This window comes from Leptonychotes weddellii, chromosome 1, assembly GCF_054177405.1.
Source record: "Leptonychotes weddellii isolate Sample4059 chromosome 1, ASM5417740v2, whole genome shotgun sequence".
NCBI classification, from domain to species: Eukaryota; Metazoa; Chordata; class Mammalia; order Carnivora; family Phocidae; genus Leptonychotes; species Leptonychotes weddellii.
In genome coordinates, this window is record NC_138369.1 from 2246406 (window position 1) to 2263534 (window position 17129).

The window sequence follows — 17129 nt, forward strand, 5'->3', positions numbered from 1 at the left end:
AAGGGTTGCAGAGAGACTCAGACACCCACAGTCCTTGGAACCAGGCTTTATGGAGGCGCTGATCCCTCGCCTCCCCGGTCTGTGGTGTCCACGGGCTGCCTGGAGTCCCCCACGAGGGCCTGCCCTGCTGCGAGCCAGATGGGCAGCTCACCGGCCCTGACCCTCCTCAGGCCTTGGCCCCTGCCCCACCCCGCGCCCTCCACTCTCTCCTCTGGGGCCCGAGGCCCCACTGGGCAGGGTCAGGGCTCCTGGCCTCGGGGCAAGGGACAACTGTCCGCGTCCTGGCCCCCCACCGGGGCCGAGGCGCCCGCGCTGCGCAGCTCCCGGGCCAGCTTCTCTGCCAGTTTTCGGAAGGGCGGCCGGCGGGCAGGCTCAGCCTCCCAGCAGCTGCCCATGAGGGCATGGATGGGGGCCGGGCAGCCCTCGGGGGGCTCCATGCGGTACCCTTTCTCCACGGCCTCGGACACCTCCTTCAGCGACTGTGGGCAGAGTGCACACCGGCATGGCTTCGGTCAGGGCCACAGTCACCAGACCCGCAGGGGGCCCAGTGCCTCCCCGCACACTCCACTCACCATCTTGGGGTACGGAGCCCGGCCATATGAGAACACCTCCCACAGAAGTACCCCGAAACTCCAGACATCCGACTTGCTGGAGAACTTCTGTGGGGCCCAGGATCAGGGTGAGGAGGGGCCCCGAAGGGCTTCTGCGCCAGCCCCTGCTTCCTCCAGGAAGTCCTCCTGGGCTGACCTTCACTCTCTGGTCTCCTCCCAACAGACTGCTCCCTCTGAGCCTCCCCCAGCCGAGTGGGACTCAGACCCAGTGCAGGGAGGGGGCCTTGTTATTCTTGGCCCCAGCACAGAGCCCGTCTGTTTCAGAAATGGGGAAATGGGGGCCCAGAGAGGGTCACACAAGGGAGAGGCCAGACGCGGGCTAAAAGGAACGACCGTGGGCCAAGCACTCACTGGGGTGGCAGAGCCATTCCCTTGAAAGAGGTCCCGAGAGAATAAGAGATGTGCCCAAGGTCACAGAGCAGGCGGAACCAGGGCTTCAAGGGTCCCAGGGGCGGAGGGGGCTCACCCCATGTTTGAGAGCCTCGGGCGCCGTCCATTTGACTGGTAGCCGGCTTGAGTCCAGCCCCTTCCGCTCAGCTTTGGCCAGGCCGAAGTCACTGACCTTGGCCACCAGGTCCTCGGAAATGAGGATATTGCGGGCGGCAAGATCTCGATGCACCAGCTTCTTGCTCTCCAGGTACTCCATGCCCTCGGCGACGTGCCTGGGGAGGGGGCAGGGCCCGAGGGGGTGTGTGGCTGCAAGGGTGCAAACTCCCAAGGCTGGGCTTGTCCTGCTCCATGCCTCAGTGTCCCCCTGAGCTTGGAAGGCCCCCCCTCCCCGCCCCCCGCCGGGAGCCCCACTCACAAGGAAAACTGCAGGAGCTGGGGGGTGCTCACGAGGGCCCGGCCTCGTGTGCGCAGAAAGTTCACCAGGTTGCCCTGCGGGGGAGGGAGATGGACCTGGGGGGCTCGAGGCTGCTCAGAGGGCCCCCCAGGCCCCGATGGCACCTCAGGCCCCACCCCCACCTTGCTCACGTGCTCCATGACGATGTAGAGCCCCTGGTGCAGGATGACGCCCAGCAGACGCACCAGGTTCTTATGCTGCATCTTCCTGGGGGGCCGGCAGGTGGGCCATGAAGGCACGGCTGGGACCCCGACCCCGGGATGCCCTCCTCACCCCCACCCCGCCCCCGGACTCACGTCATCACCGCCGTCTCATCCAGGAAGGCCTGGGCTGTCACATCGCACTTGATGTTCTTCACGGCCACCTTCTGTCCCAGGTACTCACCCTGCAGGACCGCTGGGGGGGAGAACGGGTATGGGGACAGACAGTTGGGAACACCCACCTACCCCGACCCCCACGTACCCCAACACTGCTGTGGGGCCCCAGGCCTGGAAAACCCCTCACCCCTACAAGCTGATCAAAGAGAAGCATTGAACCCAGGTCTGCAAACTTCAGCTCGGGGGCCAGATCCAATCCTGTCAGAGGGCACCCCGCTTTTGCAAGGCCCTTAAGTTCAGGGACGTGTGGGTGGCTCAGTCAGTTAAGGCCCCTAAGTTCTGAGCCGTTTTTACCTTTTTAAATGTTTGGGAAAAAAATCAGAAGAAGAACACTACTTTGCAATAAATGAAAATTACATGGAGTTCCAATTTCAGTGTCTACAAATAAAGTTTTATTGGCACACGGCCCCGCCCATTCATTTACCTGTGTCTGCGGCTGCTTTCCTGCTACAAAGGCAGAGCTGAACACTGACTCAGACCGTCTGGCCTGAAAAGCCTAAAATAGGTGCACTCAGGCCCTTTACAGAGAAGGTAGGCCAACCCCTGACCTAAGCAAGCCCCAGAGCCTTCCAAGTGACAATTTCCAGGAGTGGCATTCCGAGCACAGGGCCTGGAGGTGGGAAGGCATCAAGCACGATCACTGATCACCGAGTGCCCACCTGAGCCGACGTCAGCCCCCCTCACAGAGCTGGTGCTAACATGGGTGTGAATTAACTCGCCCCTCATGACTCCTAAACCCAAACACGCCCCCCTTCCTTCAGCCTCTTACCCAGGCCTCCACTCACCTCCAAACTCACCCTCTCCAATCCGTGCACCCAGCGTCAAATGTTGCAGGTTCAGTAACCAGCCAGCTGTGGGGTGGGGATCGGGTCAGAGGGGAACGGGCTCCACCTGGCAAGAGGCTGGGTGGTGTCCCCCACAGCGCCCCGGCCAGGGGCACACATTCAGCTGCTCCCAGCAATGGTCAAGGGCTTGTCCGAGACACCCCACTCCTGGGCCTGCTTATCAAGTGCTGGAAAGCAACAGAGCCTGTGTACCCCAGGATGACCTGAGGAAAGGGGCTTACGGGGTGGGGGATGGACCCCAGCATGGCTTCCCAGGAATGCCCCATCGGGTCCAGGGCGTGGCGCTGGCAAACCCTTTAGGGCTGCCCTTCTCTCTTCTACCTGGAGACTGTCCCTCCAAATACCCCAGGGGCTCTTCCCTTTATAGTCCTTTACCTCTGGCCACCCAGGACACACAGCAAAAAATACAACAGACATGGAGACTGGTAAAGCTTCTGGAATCTTCTGGCAAAGGTTCCAGAATCTTCCAGAATCTTCCAGCATTCTAAGTGGTCATCTGGGGTCCAGCCTCCCTGACTCCTTGTCTCAAACATGCCCATGTTCTCCCGTCCTCTCTCTAGTAGGTTCCATAGGCTCCTTCCCCTTCCTGCCCAAAGCCCCCCCTCCAAATTACAAGCCCTTAGTTATGATCAAGCATGGGGACACCAGCCTCCCCTTGGGGCCATCCCTGAGACGTCCAGATTTCCCTGGGAGAGACAGACACGATCATCAGGTTCAGGAGGAGTGGCCGTGGGAGGGGGCATTTGTTCGGGGCCTTGAGCATCGAGGATTTCATTACTCAGGGGCGGGAGGGGCACTTCGGGTGGAGGGAACAGAATGCACAATAGCATAGAGGCGAGAGGAAAACAAGGAGGCAAGTAGGGAGCATGGAGGAAGGGTCTTGTAGATGAACTAAGATGGCTCAGCCACAAGGGAAGGTTCTAGAAGGCAGGAGAGTGATGTGGGTGAATTTTCATGATAGAAAGTCACCTCTGGGGACACTGAGGTAGGGGTCCGGTGGAAGGGGAATGCTCTCCAGAGAGGAGGCGGTCTGGTGGGAGGGTCTGAGGCTAGGCTGGGGCTCGGGCTTGGGCCTCTGGCCCAGGCGATCTGGTGGATGATGGGGGCCTGGAAGCAGAGCAGGTGTCACCCGAATTTGCTCCTCGTGGGCCGATGGGCGTCCGTGGGCACCTCTGCCCCACCCGAGCGCTGCTTCAGGTCTTTCGCTCGCAGTGCCGGGCACAGCAAGCCATGCTTGTGCAATGTGGCTTTGGCCACGGGCCCCATGAGGAGGGGCGGGGGCCCCTACCTTTGGCCAGCTCCTCTTCTGCCGACTTGGTGCCCTGCTTCCTCTTGGGTTTCACTAGCTTCGTGCAGATGGCCCCCTTGTCCTTGCTGTAGTGCTGCAGGGTGGGGGCGGGGCAGAGGGAGCCGTGAGCCCCGCCAGGGGTGCAGGGAACCCCTGCCTTCTGTGCCCTCCCCAGGGAGGCTCTCTGAAGGGGGTGGGCAGGAGCTGGGGAGAAGGGGGCTTTGCTTCCCACCGGAGGAGTTGGGCTGGTTTCCATGGGAACGGAAAGGATGCAGGCTAGGAAACAGGAGGATCCTGGGGAAGGTGGGGCGGTGGTCTCCGGATCAGTGTCAACGTGGAGGTTCCCAGGGGTCCCCAGAGGAGCCACCCCAGTCCCTCCCTAGAGGTGGACCCAGAGGACTCAGACCAGCTGTGGGGCTGGTGGTCCACGGAGACTAGCCCCTCCTTCCCACACCGGGACTGTGCGTGCAGCAGTGGGTGTCCCGGGCCCACCCGGTTGCCAGAATGGGGGGGGGGCTGGGGTCCCTCCACCTCCACGGTGCAGACCATGCGGCTCTGGGGCGCCAGGCCCAGCGGCGGCCGCACCTCCACCATGTCCATGAGGTTGCAGAAGCACACGGCCTCGTCGATGGTCAGGCGGCCGTCGCGGTGCAGCACGCGGTAGTGGATGACGTCCCGGCCGAAGCTGACGCACAGCACGTAGTCGCCGGGGTGGCGCGCCGACTCGCGCACCAGGAACAGCCCGTCCTCGGGCGGCTGCAGCTGCTGCACGGCCTCCTGGCCCGAGATCTTCCCGTGGAACCACCTGCGGAAGGGCACGCTGGGCCAGGCGGGCCGGGCCCTCCTGCCGCCCAGCCCCGGGGGGTGGCGGGGGGGCGTCCCCAGACTCACGGCATGAGGCTGAGCTTGGGGTCCGCCGACAGCGCCTCTCGCTCGCGCAGCGCCCCGGCCGCCAGCAGACCCTCCTGCCCGCTGGCGTGGTGCTTGGCACGGTACCAGCTCTTACTCTACCGGGGAGGGAGCCGGCGGTGGGTGTGGGGCGGCGGGGTCCGGGCTCCCGGCAGAGACACCCCTCCCCAAGCGCGCCCAGGCCCGGCGGCCGCCACTCACCTCACAGGCCTCCAGGATGGTGACCACGTCGCCCTTGTGGAAGGCCAGCTCTCCCGGCTTGGGGCGCGTGTGCTCACACTTGGTGATGCACTGGGTGCCTGGGGCCCAGCGCCTCTGGGGCCGGGCGGGAGGGATGGGGGAGGGGCAAGGGGCATGAAGGGGAGGCCCAGGGAGAGAGAGAAACGGAAATTGGGCAAAAGACAGCAAGGCAGAGACAGAACAGAAATCAAGAGGGAGCAGCCTGGGCAGAAGTTATCAGGCGCAAACCCGGGGGCCCAAAGCAGAAGGTCAGGAAGAAAAGGTGACAGGAATGTAGCATCAGGTGATCGTGAAAGAGTGTGCAGCACTGGCTGAAGGGGGCTGGAGTCACAGGTACAGCGCCCCCCCCCCATGGGGCTGAGGTCCCGCGGGTGTGCACTGGGTGGGGGACGGCCCGGGACACAGGCACCCGGGTTGGGGGTACTCACCGTTGGCATCCTGGCTGAGATGAACGTGGGGTGCCAGGCGCGGAGGAAGCGAGGGCTCACCTGGGGGCAGGCAGAGACCAGCTGGAGAGCCCAGATTGGAGGCAGGCTGGGGCCCGGGGCAATTACTAACTAACCACTTCCCGCCCAGGCCAGGTGGAGGCAAGTACCGGAGGGCATCCCCATGGGGGTTCCAGGTGGTGGCTCCCCAAGCCCCTCTGGGGAGGCGGTCTTTACCCACAGGAGTTCCTTATCAGAGTTGCAGCCATGGAACATCAGCGAGGAAACCAGAGTCTAGCCCCGCCATTGTCCCGGAAGGGCAACGGATGCACAAGGTGGGCACGGAGCAAGTGGCCATAGGGTGGGGAGGGGTGGAGCGCCTGGCTCAGGCTCTCCAGCAGCCCCACAGTGGGTGGGAAACATGGTGCCACCTAACTGAGCTTGGTTCCTCTTTTCTGGTAAGTGGGCAGGGGCAGGGCAAGGAAACAGAGGATGATTCAAGGTCATTCCCAAGTATCTCTGAACCTAGGGTGGGGGCTGGGAGGGGGTCGGGGGAGGGGGCATGCAGCCCTGCTGGGCTTCTCTGGCCGTCAACTAGCCTCTCTGATGCCCCCCAATTCCAATGCCAACCTAGGATAGACATGCGGTCTCTTACTGCTGCTGGGGAAGGGTCTTTCCCACCCCTTTTCTCCTCCTTGGACCCCACAGCAGGTGGCTGGGCAGTGGGACTGGTTGAGGGGATGAGCCTCTGCCCCTCCAGTATTGCCCCCCATAAATCCCCAGCGCCATGAGTATTCACACGCATACTGATCCATGTACACACGAGCACACACAGAAACACATGGGGCTTGGACACAGGTGGACACAAGTACCCACAGGCACGCGGGTATGCAAGCAAAAGCACGTTCACCTAGAGACAGGTGTATACACTTCTACACATGGGTGCACACGGACAGACTCTCAGATGGCCAGAAATGTGTGTACCTGTCCCCCCCCCCCCAACACACACAGACCCACACTTGAACACCTGGGCGCCAGACGCTGGGCGCCAGACACTGGGCCACCAGGGCACGCAGAGCTACACGCAGGGCCGCGCACACGCATCTCGGCCACACGCGAACATCCCTCCACGTGGACGCGCGGATACACACACCCGGGAGCTTGCAGACGCGCACACTCGCACCCAGAAAAATACCCCCACCCTGCTGCGCCCGATCGCCTCTAACCACCCGCTACCCCAGCCGCGTACCCGCCGCGCACGCCGGACGCGCACACTCGCGCTCACACTGGCCCCTCCGCCGCACGCCCGGGACGCCCCCGGAGGCCTCGGGGTTCCCCCCCACACCCCGCCACTGCCCCGCGGTCTCTCCCCTCACCCCCCTGCCACCGCGCTCACCTGCTCAGGGGGCGCCCCCGGGCCGCGCCCCGCGCCCACACCCAGGAGGGCCCCCGCGCGCTGGCTGCGCACCCCGAGGCAGCCCTGGCTGCACAACTTGGAACAAGTTGCTCCGTTTCCTCATTTTGGGGTGGGGGGGAGGAGGGCTGGGTGAGCGGGGGAGCGGGAGGCGCCGCGGCCCGGGAGGCCCCCGCAGGTCCTAGCGCCGGCCGCACTGCGGTCGGCTCCGCGCGCCGCCGCCGCCGCCGCCGGCCCCTCCCCGCCCCGCCCCTGAGGCCCCCGGCGCCTCCCGCCCCGCCCGGGCGGGGGCCGGGGCGCTCGCCTGCTCCACGCCACTCCCTGGCACGGTGCCGCGGGGCGCACCCCGCCCACCCGGGGAAACGGAGGCCTTGGGGCGCGGAGCGGGTGCCGCGCACGGGGCGGGGGAGTTGGGGGGGTTGGGAATAGGGAGAGTGAGCTGCCCGTTTGGGGAGATAAGCAAGCCGCAGAGCCCAGACTGTGCAATGGACCCTTCGGACTGCGATTCCAACGCCCTCCTCACTCACCTCCTCTGCCGAGAGGGTTGTTGGCGCCTGGCGCGAAGCAAGTGCTCCAAAATGTCATTGGTCATCAGTATTGTTAGGAGCCTCAGCAACATTAGGGGGATATTGGGGCTCCGGAAAAAAGGTACTGTGGAACCGGAGGCCTCCTGGTGGAGCCTGCCCCGGGTCAACCCCCAGCTGGGCCAGGGGTTCCTCCTCCGCAGGGCCGGCAGCGCGGGCTTCAACCTCAGACACCGGTTTGACGAGCATTTGCTGAGCTCCGCACTGGGCCCAGCAATCGCTCTGCTTCTAGGGGATGAGTCTCTTGGACGAGGATGGCGCGCATCGGAGGAGGGTGATGAGCCAGGATGCCCAGGGAGCCTGAGTCCTGTTTTAATCTTCTGTCAGCCCAAAAGGCTAAGTGTCTACGCTCCAAGGCATCATGTGATTTCTCAGAATAGAGGCCCAGTTACAAAATTGTAAAAACATCCCAATTATGGAATATTCTAGAACAAAAACTAGGAAATTGTATGTATCAAGGTTCTAGAATCAACAGTTGTCGAAAACCACCACCACCACCACGTGACTCAACACAACCAGCACCAACCTTTTGTGTTATACAGGAGAGAATAAGCACACGGGGAAAGTTCCAGAAGGGGACCCTCCAAACAGCCCTAGGGTTATCCCCAGCGAGGGCAGTAGGCAGGGGGAGAGGGAGGGAGAAGACCGCTTTCCTTCAAGGTGCTGTAATTCACTGTAAGTGGTAATGTTGGCAGGGAGGATGCCCCAGCATATTCCTGCTAAGCGGGGCTCCCCGGGCTCCCCGGGCTCGGCTGTGGGAGAGTCCCAGGGTACGGCCACACCTCCCAGCCTCGGGCACTGCTGTGGATCCAGGGCTGGGGACCCTGCAGCCAGCATTCAGTTGGGTCACGGGGCCACCATATATGGCAAACCATCATCACTTGCCTGAAATAGAAACATGAAAATAGCCACAGGAAACCCAGTAACACCAGTAGACTCAGACCAGAGACTGCAGCCAGAGGTCCCACGATGGAGACTTGCCTGCTCTCTGCTCGGCAAGGACAGGAGCCTGTGTGTAAGACCCTAAGAGGCTCGAGCACCCCAGGGAGCCTTTCTCCTTGATACACTCAGGGAGATGGGGAGAGGGTTGAAAGGGGCTGGCTTGCTCCCCCTGTGAATCAATACTTAGTGTCTGAGTAATACCTACGTCTTCCCCAGGACCCCAGGGATCCTTGTCCCACACTCTGGAAGGCCCTACCCCAGACGGAGGGATCAGAGAGGAACCACAGGAGCTGAGATTGGAGAGCGACAGACTTCAGGTGGATAGTGCCAGGTTCCCAAATCTCCAAGGGCTAACCTGGGGTGTAGCAACCCCCCCCCCAGCATATGGGCATGGGGCACTGAGCTGTACCGGACTCTAGGGAGATAGGTTTGAGTCCATGGTTTATTTGGGTCAGAGCTACAGAAGGAGTGAACTCCCCACTCCTGAAGGCATTCAAAAATTGGCCGCTTTGAATCTCAAAGACTAGATGGGTCTTGCAGTCCCCAGAGGTGGCAACCCCAGTTTCTCCTCCTCCTGCCAGGCGCAGGGGGGACTGGCCCCTTCCTTCTACCAGCCTGAAGCCAGTTGGTAGCCACACCATCAGACTGGATTCCAGAACGACCCAGCCCTGGGCTCCTCACCCTCCAGATTTCTGTCCTGTTGATTCCAGAAATTCTCTGACGCCCCAGGCTACCCACCTGGTGCAGGCTGGTAACACAGGAGCCCCTCCCTGGTTCCCCAGCTGCCTCCAGTTTTTCTCCTTGCTACCATTCACCTTCCACTGCATGGCTAAGGATGAAAATGTGACTGTGGCCCTCCCCGGCACTAAATCCTTCCATAGCTCCCCGCTGCCTAAAACGCTCAGTCCGGCCATCCGAGCTCTTCCCGTTCGGCTAACAGCTGGCTTCCCTAGCCTCATCTCCTTCTGCTCCCACAAAGCACCCAACGGTCTGGCAACTCTGAACGGCAGGAGCTTGCATCCTTTTGGGCTGGCTGTCCCTTCTGCCCGGAATGCCCTTCCGCCTTGTCCATCCAGCATCTTCCAGCCTACGCCCAGCTCAACTGGCACCATTTTTGTGAAGCCTCCCCGGATGCCCCCATCCTTCTCGGAGCCAGGCCCTGCTTCTATGTCCTGCAAAGACTCCTCGATGCAGGCACCAGCTCTCTTGTCTCACTGTGTGATGGCTGTGGACCTGGCCTTGGTGACCGAGCCCATCAGCCTGCCTGGGAAGGAAGCCAGTCCCAATGATGTGGGAAGCAAAGGCAGAAGAAAAATTATTAAATTTCCTTACTACCTACAGCCCCTTGACAAGTCCTTGAAACAGGCAGAGTGACATTCCTCTAGGGACTCAGCTGCCTCGATGTTAATACTTTGCTAAGGGCAAAAGGCAATCTTAGCCCGATCCCTAGGATCCTGTAAGCCTACTCTAACATATAAAAATTCCTTTGGAAACTTCCTTTATCTCTACCCCCCAAGATACATGTTGGCAATCATCCCCCAAGCATACTTACCAACCCACCAACCCACTTCATATACATCTGAAGGGTCTCATGACTGAGGGTTTACTAAGCAGTAATAAACGACCTTTCCCAACAATAGCTAACCCCTCAGGATCCTGGAAGCCTTGTTTCCAAAACACCTGGGAGGCTTACACTCTCCCTAACCCCCTCCCAACTTGAAAGTATGTAATGGGCCGCTCCTCAAGACCCCAGAGCAGCTCTTTGTGCCCCCAGGTCCTATCCCTGTGCTTTAATAAAAACCACCTTTTTGCACCAAAGACGTCTCAAGAATTCCTTCTTGGCCTTTGGCATCGAACTCTAACATCCTTCCTACGTCACCAGAAAGCAGGGATTGAATCCTGCAGGAAGAATTCAAATCCTCGGATGCAATTACACCTCGGGTTCGTGCTGTGACTAGTGTTGGAAGCCACTAGTTGGTTTTTGGTTGCTTCTGAAGGGGGCTTCCGCCACTCGCAAGCAAAAAGATTCCTAATACTGAAAATGGGGCCAGAAGTGGGGGGTTGAAATGAACAGACTCTAGGACGAGCAATTGGTGAGTCAGATTAGATGACCCTAAACGCAGCTAGGGATCTCCTGGGCGTCCCCTTTCAAGATCCGATAAATCTGCGTTCCATCCATTGGGTCTATTGGTGCTGTCTTCCGTCACATGCAACAGAAAAACCCTGAGGGACCCACCTCCCTTGGACCCACTTCCCTCCTCTCCTGAATGCCTCTCCTTATTTATTCAAAGCTCACTGTTCTTCACTTCCTACCTTTCTCCTATTTTGGCTGTTGCGATTTGTATAACCCCCACCCCCCCGTTCTCCACACTCCTGCCCACGGAGGATTTGGGGGGAGCCAAATCCTCTCCTTTGGGGGGATTTGGCGATTTGAGGGGAGCCAATCCTCTCGTTTTAGAATTGAGCAGCTGAGTTCCCGAGAGGCAAAGCGACTAGTCTATGGTCACACAGTTGGCTGGGGCTATAAATCAGGTGTGTGGACTCACTCAACAGGGTTGTAAACTTCTCAAAGGCAGGGCACATTTCTTAGTCTTCTTCCCTGATATGGATGCAAATCAATGTAGGCAACGAACAGACGGAGTCCTGTAACAATGCACTTTACATAATGTATCAGTTAGTAGGATTGGCACACAGGGATGGAAGACCCCAAGTGCTAGAGGCTTGAATTAGATAGAAATTCATCTCTGAGGGATGTACTCCTGGGCAATGTCAGGAACCGAGGCTCCTGCCTTCTTGCTGCTCTGCCTTTCTCAGCGCAGGAACTTCCATCTCTTGAGCTAGGATGGCTGCTCAAGCTCCAGCCCTCCCATGTGCATTCCAGCCAACAGGAAACGGGAAGTTGGAGAAAAAGGTACACCTCTTCCCTTTAAGAACTCTTCCTGGAAGATGCATGTGACACCTTTGCTTCATTCCATTGGGTGGAACTTAGCCATATGGCCAACTGTAGTGGCAGGGGAAGCTGGGAAATGTAATCTTTACAGCAGGGGCCAAGGAAGCTTCCTCAAAGCTCCCAGACCTGTTCCCACCTCAGGCCCTTTGCATCAGTTGTGCCTTCTGCCTGGGACACTTCCCAGACCTACCCAACATCCCAGCACCCCACAGAATATTTCAACCTGCTGACACTTCCTATCATTTTCCCTTGTAGCTCTGGAGAGCTACCATGGTCTAAATGACCATACGTTTCACTTCTTTTTCTTGTTTACTGGCTGCATCCTCTCTAGAACATCAGCTTCCCAAGGGCAGAGATTTTGGACAGTGTCATTCATTGCTGTGGCCTCCATATACCTGGCACACAGGAGATGCTTGGAACATATTTTTTAAGCCAATGAATAGTGGGGAAGGGAGAGGTAATGAGCAGTGACTGACATGTGTGAATGGAGCACTTTCATTGTACCCATTCCACAGATGTGAAAACTGAGGCTCAGAGGGTTCTCCGGCTCACCCCAAGACACAGGAAGTGGCAGCCTTCACTTTCAACCTAGGTCTCTCAGGCTCCAGGGCCCACATGCTGCACAGCAAGATGTTGGGCATATGACAGACCCCCAGAGAATTTTATAGAGGGTGGGTGAGGCAGGCCAGCGGCAGCCAGATGTGGGAACAGCTGAGCTGCCGGGGGCCCAGTGGATCCTCCACTGGAGAACGCGGCCAGATCAGACTGCCCCAATTAGTACACCTTTAAATTTAGCTTTCTCCTCCCTGCCAGGGGATTTGGGGGTTCGGTGGAGGAACACTCTGCTCTTTCGAGGAAAACTGCTGCATCGCTCAACTGGAGACATGGTCTGATGGGCCCTTCTCCACTCACTGAATGAAGGGCTTCTCAAAGCGACTGCCTTAGGGTGCCAGGAGTGGTCTGCCTTTGATGGGAGAGCCTATCTGCTCTCCCTCAACATCCCTCACCTTGTCTTCCTTGTTCTATAGGTGGAGCTGGGTCTGTCATTTCCCAACCATGCTTGCAGGTTCAACACGTGTAAACTGGGTCTGTGTCACTTCTTGGCTTAAAATCTTTCCATGGCTCCACCCTGCTTAGGATTCACCCAAGCTCCTCACCATGGCCCATCACCAGCTGGGTCTGGCTGCTGTCACTTCCTGCTCTCAGCTCCTTCCACTTCCCTTGGCTGGCTCTCTACCACCTCCTCTGCCTCCTCCTGCTGTTCCTTGAATGTTCCAGGTGTTGCCCAGCCTCCTCCTGGTATGTGCTTTTCCCGGCTCCTCTCAAGATTGGCTCCTTCTCAGCATTTCTGGCTCCTCCAAGAGACCCTTACTGACCACCCATAATGGCCACCCACCATCTGAGCCCACATCACTGCCTGTGACCCTGTCTTACTCATTCTTGTTGATTGCCCTCCTGACTTGCCTTGGCCCCCTTGACAAAACATATATTCCATGAGCAAGGCCAGGGACTGTCTCTGGCTTGGTCAATCATTTATCTCTGGAGCCTGGCACATAGTAGACCCTTATGTTATTATGTAGATTGTTTACAGTGGAGCAGTGTACACTATGGAACACTTTTATTTTCTAGGACTTGTTTTGTTATTTTCCTGAAGTTAGTAATTGCCTTTGTTTTGTGTATCTATGAATTCTCTTTCCTCCAGCCTTGCCAATGGAACGAACTTCTCCACTCAGGGCCAGCTGCAGCCCAGCTGTACCCCTGGCCTTTCACTTTTTCGGCACCTGGGGATTCCTGGGATGTAGCTCCTGTTTCTGGGGTCCAGGCTTCCCTGTTTTTTGGTCTGTGCCCTCGTTTTGGGAATGTGCACCCTCTAGGCATTTCCAGAGAAGATATTTTCCTTCCACTCTCCTGTGTGATTGGTGGTCTGGCTGAGGACGCTGTGCTGGGTGGTGGCTAATTTCCCTTGCCTTGTGTCTTCCAGCTTCCAGTCTTGGGCATTTGAACAACCCAAAGCTATCCTGTTTCCTCATCGTCTTCTTATCACGTTGTTTTCTCTCTCTTCAGACACTTGTAGAATCTTCTCATTCACCACATCCTGCACTTTCAAAGTGTGGTTTTGGTGTGGGTCTTTTTTTTTTTTTTACCTGTTGTGCTGGGCAGTTATTGGGTTGTGTCATGCCTTCCATTCCTGGCAAACTTTCTTAAATGACATCCCTGGTGATTTCTTCCACTTTGGTGTCTTTTCTCTGTCATATATTGGGCTTCCTGGGTTGATCTTCTCATTTTCTTGCCCACCTTTTTCTTTTTGTCTTCTCATTCTACTTTTTCTTCCAAGCCTGTCAACATTTCCATTTTGACTATCAGGTTTTTAATTTCCAAGGGCTCTTTCTAGTTCTTTGAATGTTCTTTTTCCTTCCTTCTTTCTTTTTTTTTTAGAGATTTTTATTTTAAAGTCATCTCTACACCCAACGTGGGGCTTGAACTCACTTCCCTGAGATCAAGAGTCGCAGGGTCCACCAACTGAGCCAGCCGGGCACCCCTGAATGTTCTTTTTTCAAAAGGCAAATGTAGAGGGGCGCCTGAGTGGCTCAGTCGGTTAAGCGGCTGCCTTCAGCTCGGGTCATGATCCCAGGGTCCTGGGATCGAGCCCCGCATCGGGCTCCCTGCTCGGCGGAGAGCCTGCTTCTCCTTCTCCCTCTGTCTGCCGCTCTGCCTACTTGTGCTCTCTCTCTATCTCTGTTAAATAAATAAATAAAAATCTTTAAAAAAAAAAAAAAGGCAAATGTAGAGCTGCTTCCTGGCCACTGTGTCTTCTACAAGCTCTCCGAGGATAACCTGCAGAAGGGTTTCTCTCCAACTGCTTTCTTCTGTTCTCTTTGTCTCTTTCCTCCAGCAAGTTACTTTTTTCTTCTCTTTTTGGGTTTTAGTCTCTCACTAGCTAGAATTTATGAGGCACATGCTGCAGAGCTAGCCAGAGGCCCCCCGCCCTTGGGGTGGCTTCACTCTGGGTTGAGTATGAGGCCCTGGCCATTGTAAGGGAGACCCAAACACCAGGAATATCTGCTCTGGAAGCTGAAGGGGACGCTGTTCCGTGTGTGACTTTCTTCTCGATTGCCAGTTTCCACCTTCACACCTGCCTTCCACCACACCTGTGTCCCTGAGGTGGAAACTTTCTGTGCAGCAAGTGTGAAAAAATGCATTTTATTACTGAGTCCTCCCCCAGCTCCAAAAGGTTGGTGCTATCAGTTATGATTCAGCTTTATAGAGGCTCAGGAAGTCGAAGTGAGCTGTCCTGAGACCCCCACAGCTAATATGTTCAAGGACCATGCTGAGACTAGAGCCTGGAGTCACCCCCATGCATGAAGTGACAGCTTCTGGTTCATCTTTGGGTCCTCCCAAGGAAGGTGCTGAGTGCTTGCTGATCGAATATTGAATACATTTCCACACTTTTGACGGTAGACATGAGGAAGCCACATGAGTGACGGCCCATGGCGCATGATAGGTGTTCCATAAGCACGTGTTGAGTAATTGAGAAAATGGAAGAACAGCAGTGTGATAGTAGACATCACAGAAGGAAACCGAACTGTTCCACTTCTGTCCATGTGAAGAAAAATATTTTGGAAATGAGAAGACACAGTCCTGATTTGGGGGCAAGGATGGGGCTCCTTCATTTACAATGAGAGGGAGACTGGCAAAGCTCTGATGGAACGTAATCTTGCACATGGATGTTTCAGATGCCTTAAAATCCTCGTGCCCTTTGATCGAGAAGTTTCATTTTTGGGCATCTATGGAAGAGACAGAACCCCAACTGTACAAGAAGGTGTTTGCCACGCTGTCATTTATAATTTGAAAACAATCTAAGTGTCCAACAGTAGGGGATGGTTAAGCAGATTAGGGTACATTTGTTTTATGGAATATTATGCGTCTGTTAAAAACTACATCTCTTCCTAGTAGCCAAAATTGGAAACAGCCCAAATGTCCATCCGTGGATGAGTGGATAACAAGATGTGGTCCATCCACACATGGGAATATCAGCCTCGAACAGGAACGAGGCGCCAACATGCACTGCCCCGGGGATGGACCCCAAGCCCACGATGCTCAGGGAGGGAACCGGACACAGAAGGCCACACGGGGTGTGAGTCCACGTGGGTGACACGTCCAGAACAGGCTCATCCACGGACGGGAAGCGGGCTCGTGGGGGCCCGGGGTGGGGAGTGAGGGTGACTACTGATGGGGGCGAGGCTTCTTTTTGGGGTGACGGAATGTTCCGGAATGAGATAGTGGTGATGTTTGTGCACATCTGCAAAAATACCAAAAACCACTGAGTTGTACACTTTGAAATGTAGCGATAAGTTTTATATTATGTGCACATTACCACATTTAAAAAAATATGTTGTAAGGTCTACAGAAGTATTAAATTAGGCAAAGGATCAGAGCACACTGAAAACACCTGAGAAATTCAAGTTGTGACGGCGTCAAGTGAAGAACAGCAGGAATTACAATGATATAAGGAGCCTCTCTGCAACCGAGAGAGCATGAGAGACAGGAAAGGAAGGAAACACGGGGTGTTCGCAGTGGTCCACTTCATTCCACTCTTCGTTGTTCTGAAACTCCCAAGTTCTGTGTAATGGGAAAACCCAATGCACTCAAGCTCTTCAGTGTAAAGCAGACCTAAAACTCACCAACTTCACCATCATAACCATCTTCAAGTGCACAGCTCAGCGGCAGGAAGCACATTCACACCGTCCTGCAGCCACCCCACCCTCCATTTCCAGAACTTTCCATCTCCCCACACGGAGATTCTGTCCCCATGAAGCACGGACTCCCCACCCCCTGCCCCAGCCCCGGCTCCCACCCTCTCCTCTCTGTCTGTGTGGACGGGACTCCTCTGGGGACCTCCTGGGAGTGGGGTCCTGCGGGATGTGTCCTTCTGGGTCTGGCTCTTCTCACTGAGCCCAGTGTCCTCGGGGTCCCTCCGAGTCGTGTCAGGTGTCAGGGTCCCTTCCTCCCTAAGGCTGGATCGTGTTCCCGCGCGTGGATGGACCGCACTGTGTTTATCCATTCACCTGTTGATGGGCACGTGGGTCGTGTCCACCCTTTGGCCGCTGTGGATGGGTGCAAATACCCCATGTTTCCCAATACCCTTTTTTTTTTTTTCTTTTGGCAGAACTCGAGCAGACATAAACGGGCCCTACTCCCCCGAGCCAGGCTGCCTTCTCCACTGCAGGAGAAACGCGGGTCCTCAGGCTTGTCCGCATCTGCTTCCCTGAAACATCTTCTCGCCCCGGCAGCCCAACTATCAGGCGGCCCAGGGAGAACGCGGAGGCGGCATTCCCCACCCAGGCCGGCCGGAGCGGGCAAGCCTTGGGAGACGCTCCCTCTACTCGCGGGTGGGACTTATGTCGGACCAGGGACGCGGTGGGTTTTCCCAGCTGTCAGTGTTACCAGTGACTCTGGAGGGAGTTGGCAGGTCTGCCCTTCCATTTTTGTCTTTCGGGGACTGCGTGCCAGGTTCAGCTCCAGCCCTGCCCACACTGCCCGCGTCAGCCCTCCCACACGCGGCGCCGTCTCCTAGCAACCGGGCTCGCCCGCCCCAGCCTGCGGCCCGAGGTCTAGGGATGCTTCCGCGGCGCCTGGGCTCGCCTGGGCTCGCCTCTGCCTGCCCGCCACCGGCTTTCTCCGGCGTCCTCTGCCGGGGGG

At 57.3% G+C, this 17129-nt stretch overlaps 1 protein-coding gene across 2 annotated transcripts; it reads right to left on the reverse strand.

Moving 5' to 3' along the window:
• Positions 1 to 31: 31 nt before the first annotated feature.
• On the reverse strand, positions 32 to 7127 carry MATK (megakaryocyte-associated tyrosine kinase). Of its 2 annotated transcripts, none has more exons than XM_031022280.2 (13): positions 6936 to 7127; positions 5543 to 5602; positions 5076 to 5189; positions 4857 to 4972; positions 4512 to 4770; positions 3966 to 4059; positions 2618 to 2683; positions 1752 to 1851; positions 1578 to 1662; positions 1417 to 1490; positions 1078 to 1273; positions 573 to 659; positions 32 to 479 (listed from the first exon to the last, which is right to left on the reverse strand). In XM_031022280.2, the coding sequence occupies exons 2-13, from the start codon at positions 5549 to 5551 to the stop codon at positions 240 to 242; spliced, it is 1440 nt and encodes a 479-aa protein (XP_030878140.2). In that variant the 5' UTR covers positions 5552 to 5602; positions 6936 to 7127; the 3' UTR covers positions 32 to 239. The 2 variants fall into 2 exon arrangements, with proteins under 2 accessions (XP_030878140.2, XP_006751041.3); XM_006750978.3 differs by lacking the exon at positions 6936 to 7127 and adding an exon at positions 5777 to 5830 and having other exon boundaries at positions 4551 to 4770.
• Positions 7128 to 17129: the final 10002 nt, after the last annotated feature.

Excerpts from the sequence above, each read along its gene's own strand:
- MATK (XM_006750978.3), bottom strand. The coding sequence starts at position 5,815 with ATGTTCCATGGCTGCAACTCTGATAAGGAACTCCTGTGG. Across the intron at positions 5,190-5,542 it reads TCTCAGCCAGGATGCCAACG|AGGCGCTGGGCCCCAGGCAC; the intron begins GTGAGTACCCCC and ends GCCCGGCCCCAG. Across the intron at positions 4,060-4,550 it reads ACCTCATGGACATGGTGGAG|CACTACAGCAAGGACAAGGG; the intron begins GTGCGGCCGCCG and ends CCCACCCTGCAG.